Consider the following 23,985-nt stretch of genomic DNA (forward strand, 5'->3'; position numbering starts at 1 on the left):
TTAAAACATGTTAGCAATGTGCTAGCAAAACTCATGCTAGAAACATGCAAAAACATTTTAGCAATGTGTTAATTTGTTAGAAACATGCAAACAGTTTGCTAATTCATGCTAGCAACATGTTAAAACATGATTTGTGTTAACTGACGCTAGAAACAAGCTATCAATGTGTTAAAACATGTTAGCAATGTGTTAATTCATGCCTGGAACATGTTAGCAACATGCTAAAATTTACTAACAAGGTGTTAATTCATGCTAAAAGCATGCTAGCAATGTATCTATCGGTTTTCTGATAGACTGTTTTGCCTTCAAAACCTTCAAACTTTAAAACTAATTTAAACTGAAAACCTTCAAACGTCAAGCTTTTAAAACCTCTTCAAACTTTCTGGTCAGGCTTTCCCAAGCCAACATCAAAGTTTGTTTTTTTTCTGTCACTTATTTTCTTTTCTTACCAAGTTACAATAGTAAAACAAATGTAATTTATTCCTGTGATCAAAGCTGAATGTTCAGCATCATTACTCCAGTCTAATATTAACACTAACATGTGCTTTGCAAGCACTAATAAACAGCCAATATCCTAATAATATGCATGCTAATAAGCAACTACTTAGTGAGAATTGGACCCTAAACTAAAGTGTTACCGTATATATCCATGTTAATACCCATAACCCCTCCCTGATTTGAAGTTTTGTTACTCTGCCAGGAAAGCGGATCTCCAACATGTGTTTTTGTGTTGATTATTCTGGCAAATACCGGTGTAAAAAGCGCCAAGCTTTTAAATAGAGCTGGTCTCTCGAGACTCCCCTAACACTGATAGCAACAGATCACAGTATTATTTATAGCCGAACACCTGCGGAGAGCTGAATGAGACACGAGCCAAACTGTACAAAAACAAAACAGATTGTGTCTAAAGTCCGCAAATGTGATCATCTTCAATAAACCACCCGATTCTGACCATCAGAAACATGAATAATAATAATAATGGATGAAGCAGTGGTGAATCATCCTGAATTCAAATCACTGGATTGGTTCAGGAATATCATCCACGAATCTGCCAAAAGATCACATATCAGCTGAAGAATCCCGACATCAATCACCTTGTAAAAGGGCGTCGTTTAAGAGTGATTATGTAAGTAGAGACCTGGATTATTGTCACCTTTAATGTAGAGGAATCTATTTGTGGATCTGCTCGGTTTCAGGATTGGCACCGCTGGATCTTCTAGAATTTAAGAATCGCATTGACACACACGGTCCGCATCCAAGCTACATGTTTTCAGACACGTTTCCCGACCACCTGTCATTGGTTAATCAAACACAGAGTCCCGCCTTCAAACTCTCATGATTGGTTGAGTCGGAAGTTCCTCAAATTAATATTCTGAAAGTGTCACATTATTATTATAATATGCTAGTACTGTCTGACATACAAACTTAAAGTTTGTATGTACATAAATATACACCGAACAACCATAATATGACCACTGATTATCACGGCGCCTGTTAGTGGGTGGATAAATTAGTTGATGTTGATGTGTTAGAAGCAGGAGAAATGGGCAAGCGTAAAGATTTGAGTGAGTTTGACATGGACCAAATTGTAATGCTAGACGACTGGGTCAGAGCATCTCCAAAACTGCAGCTCTTGTGGGGTGTTCCCAGTCTAGAGTGGTCAGGATCAATCAAAAGTGCTCCAAGGAAGGAACAGTGAAGAACCGGCGACAGGGTCATGGGCGGGAAGGTTTTTTCAATTCAATGAAAGTCAGTGGGGTCCAAAGTTGTATACGGTATTATCACGATGTTGAAATAAGTTGCCTGTCATACTATAACAGGTTTAAGAACTCTTTTTGTAATAACAAAAAAACTCTTTAATTTTTTAATACAATAATACAATACACCAAAAAATATAAGTAAAAAAGTAAAATTTTCAAACTTATTAAAGTGCAAAGGAATTAGGTTATAAAGAACAGGAAACACTTTACAATAGGTCTCATTATTTAATGCATTAACTAAGATTGAGCAACAGCTACATTTGATACAGAAAGTATTATTTTTTGTTATTATTAGTTAAGAAAAACAACTGATCATTGTTAGTTTTATCTCACGTCCATTAAATAAGTGCTTTTGATTTTAGTAATGTTATGAAACAGTAACTAAGAAGTTAAAATTAACTAAGAATAATTAATGGTTTATAAGTATTTTTCATTGTCAGTTTGGTAATAATTAATTAACATGTTCACTAATGAAGCCGTATATGTCTCAAAGATTTACTGAACAATCACAAATAATCAGAACATTTCTAATCATTAGGTCATGTTGTAGTCCAGATTAAAATATAAAAATGTTTAAATTTGAAAATTAATAGCCTTTTAAGTCTTTAAGTATTAAGTATTTGGTGCTGTGATGATGAACATCACTGAGATTACAAAAGAAATTAATGTCTGTCTGAAGCATTTTAAAAACTAGCGCAGCTGCTTTGTTTGCAGGCTTTCCGGGGTAACCGCTGTATTTCTGCTGTTCCATCAGCGCCCTCTGCTGTCAGAGAGTGAACGTGCACTTTCATTCAGTCTCCTTCACTCGTTCCGTCACGTGCACGTTGGGTTAGTTTACATCTGAGCGCATGTCCCTTTTACAGAATACAGCAATATTGTGCATTTTATACGGGTGATGGGGAAAGTACTCTTAAATGCATTATAAAAAAATTAATAACTGGTAATACATTTACGGTATTTTTTAAGTGTCCACGATAACAATATGCATATTCCTTATGGTGATATTGCATTACTGAATATCGGCACATGTCTAGGAACGACATCAGTAAATGCTAATAGGATTATGGTCAAACTATTGTTTTTAGCAAGTCAAATGAGCAGCTTCTAAAGACTGATTAGATTTTATTATCATTGTGCAGAGTAATATGAATATAAAATACGAATGTTTCATAATTATGAGATAACACCCAAAAAACCCTACACACATTAGCTCCATCTTCATGTGATCCCGACCCTCTCCACTTTGGCCTGCATGGTTCGACCAGCTGCTGAATTCCAACAATGAGATGTCATTTCCAGGATCGTTGTCTCAAGGAGCCTGGATCAAATAGACTCACGAGGAAAAGAGGAGACGGAGCATCAGGATTCCGCAGCTTGATTTGATCTGGATTTATGACAGGTTATTTCGGCTCACCTACAAGTAAACAACTCACCGCTAGTGTATGTGCAGGAGGAGACGACTGCATCATTTCTGTTTCCAGATCTTTCTCCCTCCACACCCCATTTCTCAGTTTCATAGCCTGCTAGAGGACACTTTCCTGCATCACATAGTTTAGTACTCATCATAAATTAGGTATCATTCAAAAGCTTAAAAATTAATTCTGTGAAAACCGTTTTGAAATTAAACAGTTTTACCATGGAAACGCTATTTTAAATCCTTTTAGCAGCTTGCCAACAAACTGAAACAAGTACACGATGTAACTTTTGGCCCTCTAGCGGTCAAAAACAAAACTGCATGCATTTCGCGGAAGAACTGGGTGTGCTTCGGCTCTGCGTGACTGAGCGGATGGATATGATTACTCCTGGGCCAAAGTTTACATAGAAAGACATTAACTGAACACTTTATAGTAGCTTTATCCATTAATAGACACGGTACTTTCTTGAGAACAACCACAATGAAATGATCTTCACAATTAACTCTGTTAGAGAGCTATAGTGCAATTTATCTGTTCAATAAAATACCTTACCTGTAGAGTAACAACAAAGTCCCTTAAGGGAAGTTTATATTTGCGACGTCTCCGGGCAGCTATTTCAGGCATCCAAGACCAAGTCCTATTTATTTGAATGGGAGAATCCTGAAATCTCAAAAACAGCTTGTCGAACGCACAATTAAATAACATATTTCAATTCAGCAATAAAATCTGACATGAACTGACCCATAAATGTTGTGTTGTGTCTTATGCGTTAAAAAGCCTGTTTTTCAAGGGTAGACGAGCCAATGCGCATATGCAGTGCTTAACGGGAATCTCAGGTTTCTATGGGAATCAGAGCTTCTAACGGCAGCTGCAGTGACGCAATGATTTTATCAATCAACGATTGGCTCTTTTACTAAGAAGGCGGGGTTTATTCCGCCATATTGCGTTGCAGAACCGTCTTTAGTCTTTTGGTAACAAAAACAGCATCTCAAGCTGCCGGAGCTACTTTTCTCTATTTACGGATATGACGAGACACGCACGGGCAAGTGACGTATGCAAGCAATTTCCCGCAATTTCTGTTTTGTTCATTTTGAACAGCAACAACAAAAAAGTTACATCGTGTAGCTTTAAGTTGAAGCACCAACATTATAAACTGGAATAAAATAAAAGAAAATAAGCAATATTTAAAAAATACTGCAAGAAATATGATTAAAATGAACATAAAAATAAACAAATATTAATAAATCTGTAATAAAACTAAAATAACTGTTTCAAAGCACAGATTTATGCTCTTAAGCGGTCAGAAGGTATTGTTGGTGGATTACACCGGAGACTGACGCCTCCACGTGACATAATGCAGAAATTATAGCGCTGCTGCGTGACTGAGAGAATATCCAGAAAATAACTCTTAACACACTCGGCGACTGGACGCCTGAACCCCGTCGATCCCTCAGAGAGCCTGAACCAGCAGCTGAGCCTCCATTAAATACCCGTGACGTCACTGGCCGCTGGTCCAATCCGCTTCGGTCCGGTCCGGTCCAGCGCGGCTGCTTTAAGAGCTGAGGGATGAGTGACAGCTGGACACACAGAGGCTTTAAATCCGCCGAACAAGAGCTGCTCTGAACACTGTGCAGGTAAGAATCACTGCATCCACATCTGCAGGTCCATCTCTGACCATCACATGCATGCGTGAAGCAGACAAACTGCAGAGACATTATATTTCATTATCAGTGTAAAATCAGTAGTTTCTCTCAGAAGTGCGTGTTATTGAGTCTGCTGCGTGTTTCTGTGTGATCATGTGTGTTTAGTTTTACTTTGGGGAGAAAATCTGACCTTCTTTTGAAACCATTTGCTTAAATGAAATTTATTTTAAAGAAATGAATACGTAAGGATGCATTAAATTGATCAAAAGTGACAGTAAAGACATTTATAATGTTTCAAAAGATTCTATTTTTTAATAAATGCTGTTTTGTTTTTTTTTTTACCTTTTTTATTCATCAAAGAATCCTGAAAAATAAAATGCATCAGTTATCCACAAAAATATGACTGTTTTCAACATTGATATTGATCATAAATGTTTCTTGAGCAGCAAATCATCATTTCAGAATGATTTCTGAAGGATCATGTGACACTGAAGACTGGAGTAATGATGCTGAAAATCACAGGAATAAATTACACTTTAACATATATTCACATAGAAAATATTTTCAAACAAAATCTTGATGTTTGCTTGAGAAAGCCTGACCAGAAAGTTTGAAGACATTTAAAAGCTTGAATTTCAAAGGTTTTTAAGGCAATACAATCTATCAGAAAAAGACAGATTTATTTGTTTAAGCTATTTTAAATTGTAATAATATTTCACAATTTTTACTGTATTTTTGATCAAATAAATGCAGCCTTGATGAGCAGAAGAGACTCTTAAATATCTCACCGACACCAAACTTTTGAACGGCAGCAAACAAAACAAAAAAGTTTTCTTGTGTATAACCATTATAATTGCATTCATACAAAGACAGAAGTGATACGTGATCGCAGGATTAAATGTGTATGTGTGTGTCACAGCAGTTGAACTGCTGATAGATTTGTGTTTGAAATTTAAAGCCAACAAGTGGGTGTGACTTGGATAGATGAATGGACAGATGGACGGCTGGCTTAATTTCATAATGACCAACATACTGATCTTTCTTTCCACATCTCTCCCTCCCTCTCTCTCTCTCTCTTCTGCAGTTCCCCAGCTGTTGCATCTCTAAACAGCTCAGATGGACCGATCCGCACAAGAACTGTTTCTGAACTTTATGGTTGTATTAATCACAATTATGCTCATGTGGTTACTGGTCAAACAATATCAGGACTCATGAAGAGCTCATCATCATCATCATCGGAGGAAGGCCAGTCAGCTGTGATCATGAGACCAGACGGTGATGTTTCTGCAGACGGATGGAAGATCTGCCAATCAGGATGGATCGTCCAGTGATGTTGTCACCATGTCCTAATGGATTATTGTTATATGTGATTTGCTAGTCTGGATGTTTAATTCGACAAATTGGGAAAAAAATGAATAGCCAAAAGAGTAACAATGTATTGATTTAAGACATAGTTTTATTTGTTTTAATAAACAGCTCTTTGGCAATGCAGTTGTGTGTTTGTGTGTGTGTTCAGTCTCTACATCGATGCATCGCGAATCGTGAAATGATTCTGATATTTTACGAATGCATCAAGATTCTCTCTCGAATCGATTCTGAGCTTAGTTTTCAACAGCAGATGGCGCTGTGTGCTTTAGAAACAGCCATACTTTCAATTCATAAAGTTCGAAAAGGTTGAAGCGAGTTACAGGGGTGTTTGCAGTGGGGTGTCAGCCGAATTCACGAGCGCTCTTCTTCATGAGCATTTGAGCATGCGGTTAAAAACTAGCCGGGAGCGGCATCTGTTGTTAAAAAATAAGCTTAGAATCGATTTGCGAAAATATCAGAAATGATCCACGAATCACGATGCATTGATAGAACTGTCGGAACCCTAGTCTCTGATGGTTTCAGCGCGATCCGTCCTCCAGGGATCCCTGTAGCGATTGAAGCTGAGCGCCTGGCAGTGAAACTCGGTCAAAGCGCGCGGCATCGGCGCGACCTCCTGCCACTCCGAGCGTCCGCTGTCGTACACCTGCACCTCGTCCGTGATCTCATCAGGCGAATAATCGCCGCCCAGGATGTAGATCTTCTCCCGCACGCCGATGGCTCCCGCGTTGAAGCCCGCGCACTCGAACGAGCCTTCGCCTTTCCACACGCAGGTGTCCGGGCAGAAGCTGTAGACTTTATACGTGGAGAGATCGCAGAGGTACAGCGTGTCGTTGACGGACACGGACTTGACGAGCGTGGCGTGGAAGAACTGCCCAAACTCTGCCACTAGTTGGCACCACTGATCCGCCACTGCGTCGTAGCGGAAGAAGCAGTCCAGCGACGGATTGAAGGCTTCAGAGATTTCCACCTCGGATCCGAGAGCGTAGATGACGCTTCCGCACGCACTCGCTTCGGGAAAGTAGATCCTCTTGGGAAGCGGGCTGACTGATTTCCATACGTTGCTCAGAGGATCAAAGTACTCCACGTCCAGGATGGATTTCCCGGCGATGGCGTAGATGCGGTGCAGAGCGGCGACGCAGGCGTGCATGGTCCGCGGGTGGCGCATGCGCGGAGCTGGCGTGAAGCTGCGTGTGACGGGACAGTAGCACCACACTTCGTCCGTGGGGTCGTGCTCGGGCGTGGCGATGTGCAGGCGAACGGCACGACGACAGTTTCCGCGGCATCCACCGATGATGAAGAGCTTCTCGGCGAAGCCGATGATAGCTGATCCGGGTAGGTCTAAAATCCGCGCCGCATCCTGCGGCAACTCCGTCCAGCGGTTAGCGGCGATGTCGTAGCAGAATGCGTAACGAATCTCTGCGTTTTCCTCCGTTTTACACACAAAAATGTAGCTGGAAGTGGTCGAAGGCCGAGCGTCTGAAAACAGCCCGCTGGATTCTCGAACACGTGCGACTGCTTCGCTAACAATGCTAACGCAGCGTCCGTCAGTGGTCAGAGCATCCTCGGAGCGTCCGGCATCCTCCAGCGCAGCCGGCGGCAGATGGTGCAGACGGACCTGAGGCAGGAGCTCCGGCAGCAGGCTCTCGCGCGTCTGCGGGTCGTGCTGCGTCCAGCGGAGGAGCGCGCGCAGGACGCTCTCTTCATCCGGCACGTTGAGCGCGTCAGACGCCAGGCAGCGCTCCAGAACCCGCGCCGGCATCTCCAGGAAATCCGGTGTGGAGGAAAGCGTGTGGAAGTTCTGCGTTACGAACTCGGTCGCGCGACGCAGCAGGTGTGAGGAACCGTATCCCTCCGCAACCGCCAACAGGTGCAGGCAGTTGGAGAGCTCGAGGGTTTGGACCAGGAAGTCGCTGCAAGCACGTGACAGGAAGCTGACCTGTGCGAATGAAAGAGGAAAGACTTGCTGAAGCAGTTTTCATACATGATTAGATTATTTACTGTGAAGTTTCAGTTTAATTTATTTTGCCTTGTTGGTTGGGTGGTATTTTTCCATTGGGATTTGTAAAAATTCTTTAGTTTTAAGCCATGAACCAAACCAACCTGTTATGAGGAGAATCACAACATTACTCTTGTCAATTCAAGACATATAGATAGATATAGTTAATAATAAATAATAAAATAGATTGAAAATGGAGCAACACATTTTCTAGGGAGTGGGTGGAGCTAAAGTGCTCATTTCATTTCTCTGCAGAATCATGGGTAATGTAGTTTCTCATCAGGAATTCTGCTGTTAAACATTTAATAATAAACTTATTTAAATAAATAAGTTGAAATAATGTGGACAAAAGCATATATCATTGATTAACAACCTCCTAGCTCATAGCTGGCCTGTCTTTAAAGGTTTATTAGTTATTATTAAAAATCAATCAAGCTATGGAAAAAAAATAATCTGAAACACGACTGTTGCACTCACTATAACAAAACCTCTCATATAATGTGACTCACCTGCAGGAAAGAAGCCAGGTGAAACAGCATGTCCACGTTGTCTTCTCTGATTTCTATTTCACCAGAATATGCAAAGTCCAGGAAGGTGTGGACGGCCGGAGCCGAGAGGTTACTGAGGGTCACGGTGCCGTCGTCTCGCTCCCGCATGTCCAGCTCAAACATGGCTCTGTACAGATATATAAACAAGATAAAGATGGCTAAACGTAGTTACATTTGAAATGTAATAGCAGAATTCTGACAAGCTGTACATTAGGTATATTTCTCAACAATGAATAATTAAACTGATCAAAACTGACAGTAAAGTTGTTTGTAATGTTACAAAAGATACTATTTCATATAAACACTGTTCTTTCGAATCATCAAAGAATCCCGAAAAATAAAATGTATGATGTTTCCACAAGAATATGAACTGTTTTCAACATTGATAATAATCATAAATGTTTCTTGAGCAGCAAATCATCATATCAGAATGATTTCTGAAGAATCATGTGACACTGAAGACTGGAGTAATGATGCTGAAAATTCAGTTTTGATCACAGGAATAAATTACACTTTACTATATATTCACATAGAAAACAGCTGATTTACATTGTACCTAGATTAAAAAAAAAGGTTGTCAAGACAAACTTGTTGGCTTGAGAAAGCCAGACCAGAAAGTTTGAATTAGTTTTTAAAGCTTGAAATTTGAAGGTTTGATTCATGTTACAAGCATGAATTAGCACAACACTAGAATGTTTTAGCATGTTGCTAGCATGATTTAGCCCACTGTTAAAATGAATTAACACATTGCTAGGCAGGTTTTAACAGATAGCTAGCATGTTTCTAACATGAATTAGCAAACTGCTTACATGTTTCTAGCATGAATTAGCATTTTGATAACATGAATTAGTCTGTTGCTAGCATGTTTTAACATTTTGCTGACATAAATCATGTTGCTTGAATGTTTTTAACATGAATTAAAGGTGTGTTCACGCCATATCGATATCACTGTAACTACGGGATTCTGGCTCGTAAAAAGTGCTCAAGTCCTCGTAGAGCTCGTAATTACAGTTTTCTGAAAGCTCCCACATGTACCACCTGACCGCTGTAGATTCATTTCGGCGTTGATAGTGATGCCATAGAAACGCATAATTCACAGTCTAAAGGACGTGAACAGCAACGTCACATGTTGTCATCTCAAGATCCAGGTAAATTCGAGGTGCCGTGAACGCAGCGTAACACATTGCTAACATGAATTAGCAAGTCACTAGCATGTTTTAACATTTTGCTAGCATGACTTAACATTTTGCTAACATGTATTAACACATTACTAACATGAATTACCATGTTTGCTAACATGAATTACCATGTTTGCTAACATGAATTACCATGTTGCTAACATGAATTACCATGTTGCTAATATTAATTAACATATTGCCAACATGTTTTTACTTTTTGTTATCATGATTTAGCATTGTTGCTAGCATGTTTGTAACAAATTAACACATTGCTAACATGTTTTTGCATGTTGCTAGCATGTTTGTAACAAATTAACACATTGCTAACATGTTTTTTTCATGTTGCTAGCATGTTTGTAACAAATTAACACATTGCTAACATGTTTTCGCATGTTGCTAGCATGTTTGTAACAAATTAACACATTGCTAACGTTTTTTCATTTTGCTAGCATGTTTGTAACAAATTAACACATTGCTAACATGTTTTCATGTTTGCTAGCATGTTTGTAACATGAATTAACACATTTCTAACATGTTTTCGCATGTTGTTAGTATTATTTAACATTTTGCTAGCATGTTTGTAACAAATTAACACATTGCTAACGTTTTCATGTTTGCAAGCATGTTTGTAACATGAATTAACACATTTCTAAAATGTTTTCGCATGTTGTTAGCATTATTTAGCATTTTGCTAGCATGTTTGTAACATGAATTAACACATTGCTAACATGTTTTTGCATGTTGCTAGCATGTTTGTAACAAATTAACATTGCTAACATGTTTTTGCATGTTGCTAGCATCTTTGTAACAAATTAACACATTGCTAACGTTTTTGCGTGTTGGTAGCATGTTTGTAACAAATTATCACTTTGCTAACATGTTTGTAACATGAATTAAAACATTGCTAACAAGTTTTTTGCATGTTGCTAGCATGTTTGTAACAAATTAACACATTGCTAACATGTTTTTACATGTTGCTAGCATGTTTGTAACAAATTAACACATTGCTAACATGTTTTTGCGTGTTGCTAGCATGTTTGTAACAAATTAACACATTGCTAACATGTTTGTAACATGAATTAAAACATTGCTAACAAGTTTTTGCATGTTGCTAGCATGTTTGTAACAAATTAACACATCACTAACATGTTTTTGCATGTTGCTAGCATGTTTGTAACAAATTAACACATTGATAACATGTTTTCACATGTTGCTAGCATGTTTGTAACAAATTAACACATTAACATGATTTAGCATGTTTGCTAGCATGTTTTGTTAAGCTTTGCTAATGATAGACAGCTTAAATACTCTAATAGAGTTATTGTAAAGTCTAAGGGAATTTAATTGGATACAGGAATTTCCAAAGTTGAGAGTCAGAAATGATAGCCTCAGAATAATAACAATAAGTTTAAACAGTATTTGAGTATGTTATAACAAGATTTTTATGAAGTAATGAGAGTGTTGTACATGTGCGGAACTCACTGCCTTGTTGCCAGGGTGTTGCTATGGTGTTCTAAATGGTTACCAGGATGTTAATATGCATCTGCTAGGAGGTTGTGATGGTTTCCAGGGCGTTGCTATGTATGTGACGTGCTTGTTGGCACTGATACCTGAAGAAGTCGCTGCAGGCGGCGAGGACACAGCGGTGGCACGGCAGCGACTCGTCCTGCACGCGGATGCTGAAGTCGAACAGCGCGCGCCTCTCGCGGAAGGCCTGAAGGACAGCGAGCACCTGCTGACCGTGTGACGCGGACACCAGCGTCACGTGACGCCCGTCCATCAGATTCAGCAACAATCTGACATCAAGCATCATACACAAGTGTAGATCTATAGTTATACCTCTATGGTGATCATCACTGTTATTATTACCGTGTAAACAGCTGAAGTACCTGAGCCGATCGCGCTCCTCTGCTGTTCAGTGATCACACACACACTCACACAAATGAGCTCCTAAACTCAGACTTTCTCATTACTGTACAAGAACGAGTCATACATGACGGCTTCAATCCTTTAGGAACGGAATGGGATGATCGACACTCACGCTTCAGCACGCTGGACAGAGCTCCGTCGCCACTGCGCATGCGCAGAACGCACGACGAGTTGACGGAAGACGCAAGACTGAACTTGATTATTGGCTCTCTTCTCGTTTTTTCTTTCCTTTTTAAATCAGTGGCAGTGTATGGAAGCCCATTCCCGCCACATGAGACAAAATCATGCTTTTGTAAATCATAATTATGACAAAGTCGAAATTATGACACAACTCTAAAAATGATGACTTTAAAAGTCTTAATTATGACAAAACTCTAAATTATGACATACTAAATCGAAATGAGATTTAAGACAATTATGAAAAAGAAAAAAAAAAAAGAAAAATGTAAATGATGACATTTATGAGATGGAAAATCGAAACTATTACTAAAAATATAAAAAAATAATGACAGTCGAATTTGACATAAAAATGTCATGACGATCTAAATTCTGACTTTTTAAGTCTTGATTATAACAAAAAAAAATTATGACATACTAAGTAAAAATTGACAAAATATAATTACGACCACAAAAAATCAAAATTATGACACACTAAATCAAAATAAGGACTTAAAAAGATTAAATATCGAAATTATGACAGTCTTCATCGAGAAAAATCGAAATTATGAGTTAAAATTAGGATTTAAACAGACTGAATGTGACAAAAATGAAATTATGATGTACCAAGTAATTTTTAAATAAAAAGTCAAAATTATGACTTTAAATATCCTATTTGACAAATCTAAAATTATGACATACCAAGTGGAAATTATGACTCAAAATATAATTTTGACAGTCTTAATTGACAAAAATCTGACATACTAAATCGAAATAAGGATTTAAAAAGACAATCATGACAAAAAAAAAAATCGAAATTATGACTAAAAATATCAATTGAGTCGAAAATAGGCTTTAAAAAGACAAATGCGACAAAACAGAAAATATGACAGTAATTTACGGCATAAAAAGTCTACATTATGACTTTTAAAGTCTTATGACAAAAAAAAATAAAAATTATGACTTGAAATATAATTATGACCACAAAAAGTCAAAATTATGACATGAAAGGTCGAAATAAGGACTTAAAAGATTAAATACTGAAATTATGAGTCACAATGACACAAAAATCTTAATTATGAGTCAATTTTTGGACAAATGTGAAAATTTTTTTAATTATGTACTAAGTCATTTGAGATAAAATAATCATATTTATGACACGTCTAAATTATCACAAAATCTAAATTATGGCATACTAAATTGAAATTAGGACTTAAAATAAAGACAAAATCCAAATAAGTTGAAATTATGACTTAATAATGACTTTAAAAGTCTTTCAAAATTATGACATACTAAGTAAAAATTGACAAAACAATTATGACAAAAAGTCTAAATTATAACAATTGAAAAAAGGATCATGACAGTAATTTATGAGATGAAAAGTCGAAATTATACTAAGTCGAAATTAGGACTTAAAAAAGACAGTTATATATATATATATATATATATATATATATATATATATATATATAAAAATGACAATGATGTAATTACTAATGAATGTAATTAATGAATCATAAATAATTATGATTTACCAAAGCATGATTTTCTCTTATGTGGCAGAAATGCTCTTCCATCTGTAGAAATTCAGTTTGATGTATTTTCTGGACAGATCTCTGGATCATTTCTTCATTATCGTCAGTGATTAGACACAGAAAATATGTCACAACTAAGACAGACAGACACACATCAGGGAAGAGCAACGATCATCCTTCTGTTAGTGGAGACACTGCTCAGTCTTCTGTAGAGATCACACCGGGGCTAGTTGTCACAGTGACTACATTAATGAGCAGAATTCAAAACTACAATCACATTTGTGAATTCTGTCCGCCATATTAAAATTCTACATATTCTTATTAGAGCAACAAACAAAGAGAAATAATAAAGTACACATCAAGACATATAAATAAGCAAATATGAAGAATTTCTTTTAGAAACTGAACAGAAAGGCTGTTTTGACTATGTCCATTTTTGTCACATGACTGACGAGCATTAATGTGTGATTTTGATAATGAGTGGAAATTAAGACTCCAAATTTCTCAACTGAAATGAGTTTATTGTAAAATAAAGGGGAAACTGTGTGTGTGTGTGTGTGTGTGTGGTCACTGTGAGGTAGCCATGATGCTGGACACGCCTGTGGACGAACAGAACATCAGTCAGAATAACTGAAGAACATCATCATCATCATCATCATCATCATCATCATCATCATCATCATCATCAGTCGTCACACACTCACTCTCGAAGTCGATCTTCTCCACGATGTTCTTGGGCTTGACACACTCCTCCTGACTGTGAATGAATATCTGACCGTCCTCGTTCTCCGTCCAGCCGTACTTGTTCATCCACACCTTCACCTGCGTGTCTGCGGTGAGATACACATCAGGTGAGAGAGTGTGTGAGTGTGTGTGTGTGTGTGTGTGTGTCGTGGAGGACGACGGTCTCACCCAGAGGATCTCCCAGCATCTCAGCCAGGAGCCGGTACTCGATGTTCTGATACGTGATTCCCACAACATGACAGATGACTAGAGAGAGAAACACTGATCAGACCTCATGCTGGAGAACATTCATAACAATTAACATTATTATAATTATACAAAACATTAATTATTAAATATATTACATATTAATTATATTACAAATAATTATTAAAATTATACAAAATATTTTTATCATTATAAAATAATAATAATTACTATAATAATAATAATATTATTATTATTAATATATACAAATAATTAAAATAAACTAACATTTTAAAAAACTCAAACTGAATAACTTCTGCAGGTGGAAAATTCAAAATTGATATAAGTATTAATAAGTATTTATATATATATATATATATATATATATATATATATATATATATATATATATATATATATATATATATATATAAATAAGTTATCATCATAATATTATTAAATTTATGGAAATATTTTTTATTTTAAATATATAATTATTATATATACTTATTTTATTATAAGTATTTATAATAAACGTATTATAATTATACAAAAATAATAATTATAATAACTAAAACATAAATTCTAACTGAAAAACTCCTGAAGGTGGAACATTTATAATAATTGATATTATAATTATAGTAATTAATGATTAATAAAAAATATAAATATACAAAAAAATTATATTACTAAAATTATATCAATATTATAAAGACATTATTGTTGTTAAAATTAGCATAATATTGTTATAATTATAATATAATAATATTTATAAATATATTATTATAATTGCCATACTAATATTCAAAATAATCTACATTTATGTTTACATTTATTCATTTACCAGATAAAAAAACAGTCATTAAACATGAGAAGTGAGAGTAGAAAGTTTCAGCCATCGTAATAATAAAATGAGACTCGTATGATGAGAAATAAACGAGTTTAAATGATGTTGTGTCAAAGTTCAGTCAAATGTGTTTGGCTTTTCACACACTGTTTCAAAGCAGCTTTACAGACAGTCATTAATAACTTCATGCCTCACTTATCAGACCAGAGCTGGATGATAATATACCGTTGCATGAAAAAGTATGTGAACCACTTGCACAATCTGTGAAAATGTGAATAATTTTAATTAAATAAGAGGGATAATAAAAAATGCATGTTATTTTTCATTTAGTACTGTCCTGAGTATGATATTTTACATAAAAGATGTTTGCATTTAGTTCACAAGACAAAACAATAGCTAAATTTATTAAAATCTCACAATTTGGACTTTATAATGTCAAATTACCAGTTTATATCCTGCGATACAAGTAAAAAGTCACAATGTTTAAGACTTTTTACGGCCTTGAATTTACTAAAGCTAAATGAATATAATATATAAATCGCTTACATTTGCGCACCGACTCCTCAAATCCTGTGATTCCATCAATGAGATCCCGGTTCTCCTCCAGACTGGCCTGAGAAACACACACAACATCACAACATTACACCTCAATACACACCAGACCATTACTGAACACTGTGTGTGTGTGTGTGTGTGTGTGTGTTACCCAGAAGCTCTGGAAGTGACACGTCTCCAGCAGGTTCCCCAGGTACAGGATCTGTCTTATCGGCCGTTCCTCTTGCTGCGACACCGTAGTCAAGGAAAGAGCCGATAATCTGTGACATCACAGAGGCACGACAGCCCATAATAATAACGACGACAAATCAGAGTGTAGTGTGTGTGTGAAGTTAGTCTAATCTGATCTTCTCAAGTACAGCATAAGTGTCGATTACAGGAATAGATCAATATAAGATGTATATATTCTAACACTATATGCAGAGAGTCCGAACGCATCACGTGGTGTCGTTCTGCGTCCTGAAGGATACGTGGGTCTGGTCGATCATGCATTTGCACAGCGTGAAGTCGGTGTGAGGCAGATTGGTCAGAGCCTTGAGCAGGATCTGTGCCGTGACGGTGGTCTGGAAGTACGCCGGGTTGAACTGGTACCTGAGGACACAAGAGCACGACCTGTCAATCAAACACAGAGCTGTCCACTGAGGGCACACCCTTGATAGTGCGCTTCACTCACAGTTTGAGCACAGCCAGGTTAGCCTCCAGGTCATAGGCGTTTTCTCTGGCCTGAGTGTCCACATATCGCTCCAGCGTGGACAGATTCTCTGGGTTATACCTGTACAGGTGATTTATGCCATTAATATCAGTATAGATGAGCTGAAGTTGATTCATAAATGATGAGATTTTCACAGAAATATTGAATCAACAATGACAAAATTGTCTTCTGTAAAATGAGTTTCATAATAAATGAAGTTTTATAACATTTGAGCACATATTTTGTATAAATCAGTTGTGTTTGATGTTAATTAATCTAATAATCAACAATAAACGGTCTTCACCTGTCGATGCCGCGCAGAAGTTTGCCGACGTTCGCTCTCATCTGCTCAAATGTCGTCGCCATGATTCCGAGTGTTTATTTACTTATATATGATATTTAAATTATAATTATTGTACGTTTTTATGTGTTTTTTCCCCTTTGTTTTCCAGACACTCGGATCCTCACGAGCGAAACAGCGGCGCGTGTGAGCGGCAGAGAACGACGTCATCGGCCGCGCGCCGGTCACGTGATTCCGGAGCACGCGGCTTGTTCTGACAGCGCCGCCGCGCGCGTGGACGGAGTCATTGCGTATTTAAATGCACGTTGAGCAAACAAAACACAATAATATTGACACATACGGATCAGTGTCTACGATTAACTCAGAATTTACAGCTTTTATGAGGGGTTAATCACGTTATAAAACACACGGTATGCATCGACGTCACTTTCCCGCCCTCAGCTGGACTGAGTGGAAAAAGAACTGCGTGACTGGATTTAATAGAGGAAACCGCGAGTAAAACTAACGATTACTCTAAAGATTGGGCTCGAAAGTGTTCCTCAAATAAACCTAATCCATGGATATTGACATGCAGCCAGGAGTCGTGTTTCCTGACATTTATAAGTGCTTGATTTCAATGGCGGGGAAATACATAAGGCAAATCCGCCTGTTAACGCTTTATATAACTACAATATAGGTAGGTTTAAATCTGATTTGTTGTTGTTATCATTTATATCAATGTTATATATATCGTCATATCGTCCAGCCCTAAAACTTGTATAGTTTTTGTCAGTGTTTATTTAAAAACACCCAATTATGCAGAATATAAGATGGTAATATGAGTTTTCATCACAATATATAACAATAGAATATATAGGGTATGATTTTACCTCAAAATCCAACATTTTGACACAAAATGATAACTGCAAAACATGTCTATCTGCTGTTTCTGTGAATTGCAGCGACATTTGCTTCTCTTTTCCGTAACTTTCGGCAGTCTGTAAAAATATATACCTCAGGTTTTGTATCAAAGCTCTTTCCTGTTTTGGATGTGTTTTCGCGGCATTCACGCTGAAAACTCAGTGGGCGTGACCGCAGCCATAACGGTCAACGGCAACGTCACGTGCATACCCTCAAGTTCTGTGTAGCGAATAATTTATGTATTACTACTGCTTACATATCGTTTAGCTAAATAATTACACTAACTACTTATAATCTTCACAAATATAGACGCAGAATGAAGGTTTTGCCTCCACATTTTGTCGGAATTTGGTTAGTCTCGAATCCTGTTCTGATTACATATAATCTGGATTGCAATCAGTCTTCTATTGTAATTAGATTATATCAAAGTCCCTTTAAGATGAGTCATTTCACTCAGCGGCCATCTTTGAAACGGCTTTCGGTCATGAATGGGGAAACATCAAATTCTCCAAAGCTGTTTGCCAAGCTTTCGATTAAATTTCATATTTGTAATCACCAATAAAATCTGACATCAGCTGTTTCAAAAATGTTTATTTTTCAGGCTGGATCAAGCTAATGCGCAGTCCTAAATGCGCGTCTTGTGTCTGACTGTTTCTATAGGAACCGGAGCTTCTAACGGCCGCTGCAGTGACGCGATGACTTTACCAGTCGGCGATTGGCTCTTATTTATGGTGGGACTTATTCCGCCATATTGCGCGTTGCACTTTTTCCCATTCAAAACAATGAAGCGTCTTGTGTTATTCTATAGTCTTTATGTTTTAAAATCAGACTACAGTTAATTTTTTTATTGATAACATGATTTTATTCATTACATGTTTTCGATATCGACCTTTTTATATTATTTGGTATATCAATATGGTACAATGATGTGATAAACGAAAAAGTAATTTAAAAGTAGTCCGATTATATTACCTTAAAGGTGTAATGTAATGGATCACGTTACTGAGTACAATGTGTTCCATAATTTGGAATCAGTAACAGGTTAAATTTGTAAATGCATTCGACACTAATAATTATAAATCTAATGCACTGATTGATCAACGTATTTTATTTGTTTAGCATCGTTCATACAAGAAATGCAGCACAAACAAGTGCATCACAATGAAAGTCTCATTTGTTAACATTAGTTAACGAACAACGGCAAATACTTGAAGTTAATTTACTAATACATTATTATAGTAGCTATCTGTCAGGAGTTAGTAAACACAAGAGACAGGAGTAACGAACTTCCTCCACTTTGTTTGCGCTTCACTTCGGTTCTCCACATACTTCTTTACACGTTTCAAAATAGTAGTCACGAAAAATAATTAATGTTCAAATAATTAAAAGTTGTATATGTTAATATTCTGTGCTAACACGAACAGTTGTATTTATATTAACTAAAATATATACTGTAACATCTTCACAATAAAAGACAACCCACAAAAAAAGTGTGTGACATCCATTTATTACGCAATTAAGAGAAATTTCAAATTACAAAGATCATTTTATTTAAACACCTGAATGTTCTGTAGTCAAAGGGAAACACAAGAAACACCCACATATCAAGCAGGATTAATGATAATGTTTCCATGTCTGCCTGAGGAATCCTGTGACGGTGACGGATGAGACTAGAAAACAGACTTCTGCTCGGTCAGGAAAACAAACTCACGTGGCAAAACCGAAAAACAGTATCAAGCCAATATATTTATTCAGCTCAAATGATCAGAAGACCCAAGAGACGGGAAGTGAAACGTGGACGGACACATTATTCTCCGTTTGCCTTGAGAAAATAAACATGATTTGTGATGTAAAAATGTCTTTATACCTCTTGAAAAATACGCTCTAGATCTAGGAAACAAGCTTATATGAATGCATTTAAAAAAAACAAACAATTATTCAAAGTAATTTATAATATTGCAATAATAAACATTTGCTGGAGAGATGCTCGGACTTGTGTAGAAATCCCTGTGCTGATCGACACACACACACACACACACACTGCTCAGGATGGACGGTGCAGGGCACTCTGGGAAGGGTCAGGGCTGTTTAGCACCCTGCAGGAGAGGCCCTGACGCCCCGAACGCAGACATCAGCCCTGACCGCTTCACTCGTGTGTGTGTGTGTGTGTGTGTGTGAGGCTGATCAGGCACCGGCTGGTACATGCAAACAGGAAGTACCCTAATAGTCTGCTGCCATAAAACAGAGAGACGACCACGTTTATCACCGCCAACCCCCCACCCCACGCTAAAACTACCAACAAACAGCAAGAGAGAGAGAGAAAGAGAGAGAGAGAAAGTAGACGGAGGCTCAGGCGCGTTCTCCGCGGATGCGGCGCGCCAGCTGGATGTCTTTGGGCATGATGGTCACACGCTTGGCATGGATGGCGCACAGGTTAGTGTCCTCAAACAGACCCACCAGATACGCCTCGCTGGCCTCCTGCAAACACAGTCACATGACCTGACATCAGACACGAGAGTCACATGACCTGACATCAGACACGAGAGTCACATGACCTGACAAAAGACACGAGAGTCACATGACCTGACTTCGGAGGAAGCAGCAGTTTTAGTATCGTTGAGATTTTTGTTAATATTTTCTTAAACTTAAAATTATAATTTTTTTAAACATTACATTTTTTAAAAATATTAAGTTTAATAAAAGTTTTATATTTTTATTTTACTTTAGTATTTTTTTAAATGTCTATATAGTTTTTATTTAGAAAAATAACTTCTCTTTAACAAAAATGTGTTTATATAATTTATTCACTCATTTTTAATTGGATTTTATTTCATATTTTTTAATATTTTTTAGATGTCTATATAGTTTATTTATTCAGTTTTAGTTATTTTAGTACATTAAGATAAACTAAATTAAAATTATACTATTTTCTTTTCTTTTTTAAACGTCTATACTCTAGTTTGTACTCATTTCACATTTTGAATTAGATTTTATTTTTTTGTTTAATATTTGTTATAAATATATTATATATTTTTAATATTTTTTTTAAATGTAGTTTATTCATTTTATTCAGTTTGTTATTTTAGTACACCAAGTTAGTTTTGTTTATAGTTTATTCATATTTTGAATTAGATTTTATTTTTTAATATATTTTTTTTTACTTTAGTAACTTTTAAAAATGTCTATGTAGTTTTTTAGTTATTTTAGTACGTTAAGATACTAAATGAAAATGACCATTTAGTCTTTTTTAACAAAATGTTTATACAGTTTATTCACTCATTTTGAATTAGATTTTATTTTTTAATATATAAAATATAAATATAAAAAAAAAATAATATATCTATTTTAATTTAAGTTTAGCAATTTTTTAAAATGCCGATGTAGCTTTTATTCATTTTTAGCTTTAGTATATCAAGAAAACCTAAATGAATATGAGATTTTTTTTAATGTCTATAGTTTTTATTCATTTTCACATTTTTTTAAATGTTAATTTTTTTAATAAATATTTTTTACATTTTACTTTAAATTTTTTTTTAATTGTCTATATAGTTTATTTTATTTTTCATTTTATTCAGTTTTTGTTATTTAAGTACATCAAGTTAAACTAAATGAAAATGAGAATTTCTCTTTTAAAAAAATGTCTATATAGTTTATTCATTTATATTGGGAATTGGATTTATATCTTCTATTTTTATTTTACTTAAAAATAAAAAATATTTACTTTACTTAAAATATTTTACTAAAAATGTCTATGTAGTTTTCATTATTTTTAATATAAGTTAAACTAAACGAAACAGAAAATGTGTTTCTCTGTCAGTAGGTGGCGATGTGACGGACCTGCAGCGCTCCGATGGCGGCGCTCTGGAAGCGCAGGTCGGTCTTGAAGTCCTGTGCGATCTCTCGGACCAGACGCTGGAAGGGAAGCTTGCGGATCAGCAGCTCGGTGGACTTCTGGTAGCGGCGGATCTCACGCAGAGCCACGGTCCCGGGCCTGCAGGACACAGACAGAGCCGTTAGCGCTCGCCCCGCGAAACACGGAGCCGCGCATCACGTGACCTCCTCACCTGTAGCGATGGGGCTTCTTGACTCCTCCGGTGGACGGGGCGCTCTTACGGGCCGCTTTAGTCGCCAGCTGCTTACGAGGAGCTTTTCCTCCAGTCGACTTACGGGCGGTTTGCTTAGTACGGGCCATCCTGACACACGATCACCTGAAACTCAGAAATAGTACACACTTCAGATTCAAATAATATCTAATAATCATGTACAACCACATAAAGTGACCGTTAGATAAATAACAAAAGCCATTATGAACGTTTCAGATTGAGTTTGAACTCCAGCAGGTGCTTAAAACAACATCAAGCTCAACCTGACAATCACGTCTCAAAGCTCAGCCCTTATTGTGTTAATATTCATGAGCCGACCAATCAGAGCGCAGGAAATAAACCAGACGGTTGGCGTAAGCCCCGCCCGTCATCTGTGAACATCATGGCGCCTGTTTGATACGAACCGAAAACAGAGGGAGAAAAGACACGAACTAACGATTAAACTTCGACAATTTCATCAGGAATTACTGCACTGTTCCTGCCTTTCACACTCGGACAGCGAAGAAAAGACTCTAGGGAAGCATTATCGGATGTTTAAAGCAGGATTTTCGGCGTTTATGTGGATTTTCGGCGTTTGTGAAAGATGAGTTTATTTTGGTGGATTCTGCAGCTCGCGAGACTGAGACGCTTCAGTATTTCTCTCATATAAACACACACGCGCTCCAATTCACGCGAATCACCGCGAAACGCGATTTATTTCTGCCTGAAATAACAATTAAATATCACACACGTGTATTCACACAGGCTTGATCGTCTTACCTTAGTGGAAACTATATTTAAGAGTGTTTAGAGTTGAGCTTCAGTGTTATTTACCGTCTCTCGTGCACAATGGCAGCGGAAATGCGCCAATCAGCGGCTCCCACAATGCACCGCGCTGGAGTCTTTTCTGTGTGTCACAAAAATCATCTATTCTGTATTAATATATATATATATATATATATATATTCAGCCTGATATCAAACACATGATCACTGCACCGATAGAGAAAGTGTTGTGCTGGAATCAGATGGTATTATTATTATTATTTTGGCATATTTCTGTTTATGTGCTTTAAAGCAGGTTCAAACCCCATATATGATCATCTTATTCGATGAACCACATTCTGAAGCTATTTATATTGTGGTAAACTAATATTTGGAAAATATTTCGTTCCTATTATTTTACATTATTATGTTTTTTATAGTCTCTATGTTTATTTTTAAAGTACATTGTTTTATATATTTTCTTATTTTAATAAAATCATATTTTATTATTTTTGATTAGAAAATGTAATACATGTATTTATTTTAATCAAATGTATTTAAGTTACTCATTAATGTATACATTGTATTATTTAATTTGTTTTAATATTTTTTTTATTTTCACAAAATTTATATAAATCAATTTCTATTGATTTTAATCATTTTTAATTCCAATTTTATTAATTTTGTTGATAAAAATACACTTGTTTTTATTATTTATTTTAATCAAAATGTATTTGTCATTTTATTATTTAGTAATGTTATTTTTAATCAAATGTATTTAAATCGATTTTTATTTTTTAATCAGATGTATTTGTTAATTTTTGTCTTTTATTACAATTTCATCTATTTTTAATCGATTTTATCATTTATTTTATTCACATGTCAATCGATTGTGTATTTTCTATTTTATTTCAATTGATTTTTATTTTAATCACGCTTATAGTAAAATACATAATATTTATTTTATTTAAATAATTATTTATTTCAATCAAATGTGGTCAAATTTTATTATTTTGTCTTTTATAGTTTTTTAATAAAATGTATTTAAATCGATTTTATTTATTTTAATCACATTTAAGTCGATTGTTTATTTTATATATTTTAATCAATTTTATTATCTGTTTTATTTTAAATAATTTATTATTTACTTCAACTGTATTTGCGCATTTAAATGCATTTCTATTATTTTTTAAATCAAATTATCAATTTTATTCAAATTATTTATTTTAATCAAATGTTTATTTACTTTGTTTAATTTTATCATTTATTATTTTATTTTTTGTTGTTGTTTTTACACTGTATTTCCCAGTTTGAAAACAGTTTCAGCCACATGAGCCTCTAAGAAACGCGTCACACTTAAATGAGGATTTTACAGGATAAAGCAGGA

At 36.0% G+C, this 23,985-nt stretch overlaps 4 protein-coding genes across 5 annotated transcripts; 1 reads left to right on the forward strand and 3 right to left on the reverse strand.

Moving 5' to 3' along the window:
• Positions 1-4,688: 4,688 nt before the first annotated feature.
• On the forward strand, positions 4,689-6,269 carry LOC137005349 (sarcolipin). Its single transcript, XM_067366205.1, has 2 exons — positions 4,689-4,809; positions 5,903-6,269. Exon 2 carries the CDS (start codon positions 5,935-5,937, stop codon positions 6,031-6,033), a length of 99 nt encoding a protein of 32 aa, XP_067222306.1. The 5' UTR covers positions 4,689-4,809; positions 5,903-5,934; the 3' UTR covers positions 6,034-6,269.
• Positions 6,270-6,688: 419 nt separating this feature from the next.
• kbtbd3 (kelch repeat and BTB (POZ) domain containing 3) lies at positions 6,689-8,853 on the reverse strand. Its single transcript, XM_067365972.1, has 2 exons — positions 8,692-8,853; positions 6,689-8,122 (listed from the first exon to the last, which is right to left on the reverse strand). Exons 1-2 carry the CDS (start codon positions 8,851-8,853, stop codon positions 6,689-6,691), a joined length of 1,596 nt encoding a protein of 531 aa, XP_067222073.1.
• A 4,736-nt stretch (positions 8,854-13,589) lies between these two features.
• Positions 13,590-17,063, reverse strand: eif3k (eukaryotic translation initiation factor 3, subunit K). 2 transcript variants are annotated; one of them, XM_067365503.1, is made up of 8 exons: positions 16,856-17,063; positions 16,534-16,632; positions 16,331-16,451; positions 16,012-16,089; positions 15,852-15,918; positions 14,441-14,518; positions 14,233-14,358; positions 13,590-14,127 (listed from the first exon to the last, which is right to left on the reverse strand). In XM_067365503.1, the coding sequence occupies exons 1-8, from the start codon at positions 16,915-16,917 to the stop codon at positions 14,096-14,098; spliced, it is 663 nt and encodes a 220-aa protein (XP_067221604.1). In that variant the 5' UTR covers positions 16,918-17,063; the 3' UTR covers positions 13,590-14,095. The 2 variants fall into 2 exon arrangements, with proteins under 2 accessions (XP_067221604.1, XP_067221605.1); XM_067365504.1 differs by having other exon boundaries at positions 13,705-14,127; positions 16,012-16,086.
• Positions 17,064-19,243: 2,180 nt separating this feature from the next.
• LOC137004846 (histone H3.3A) lies at positions 19,244-22,729 on the reverse strand. The gene is made up of 4 exons (XM_067365505.1): positions 22,615-22,729; positions 21,817-21,960; positions 21,590-21,743; positions 19,244-20,230 (listed from the first exon to the last, which is right to left on the reverse strand). Exons 2-4 carry the CDS (start codon positions 21,942-21,944, stop codon positions 20,102-20,104), a joined length of 411 nt encoding a protein of 136 aa, XP_067221606.1. The 5' UTR covers positions 21,945-21,960; positions 22,615-22,729; the 3' UTR covers positions 19,244-20,101.
• Between the last annotated feature and the right edge of the window lie 1,256 nt (positions 22,730-23,985).

Source organism: Chanodichthys erythropterus, chromosome 17 (genome assembly GCF_024489055.1).
Source record: "Chanodichthys erythropterus isolate Z2021 chromosome 17, ASM2448905v1, whole genome shotgun sequence".
In the NCBI taxonomy this organism is placed as follows: domain Eukaryota; kingdom Metazoa; phylum Chordata; class Actinopteri; order Cypriniformes; family Xenocyprididae; genus Chanodichthys; species Chanodichthys erythropterus.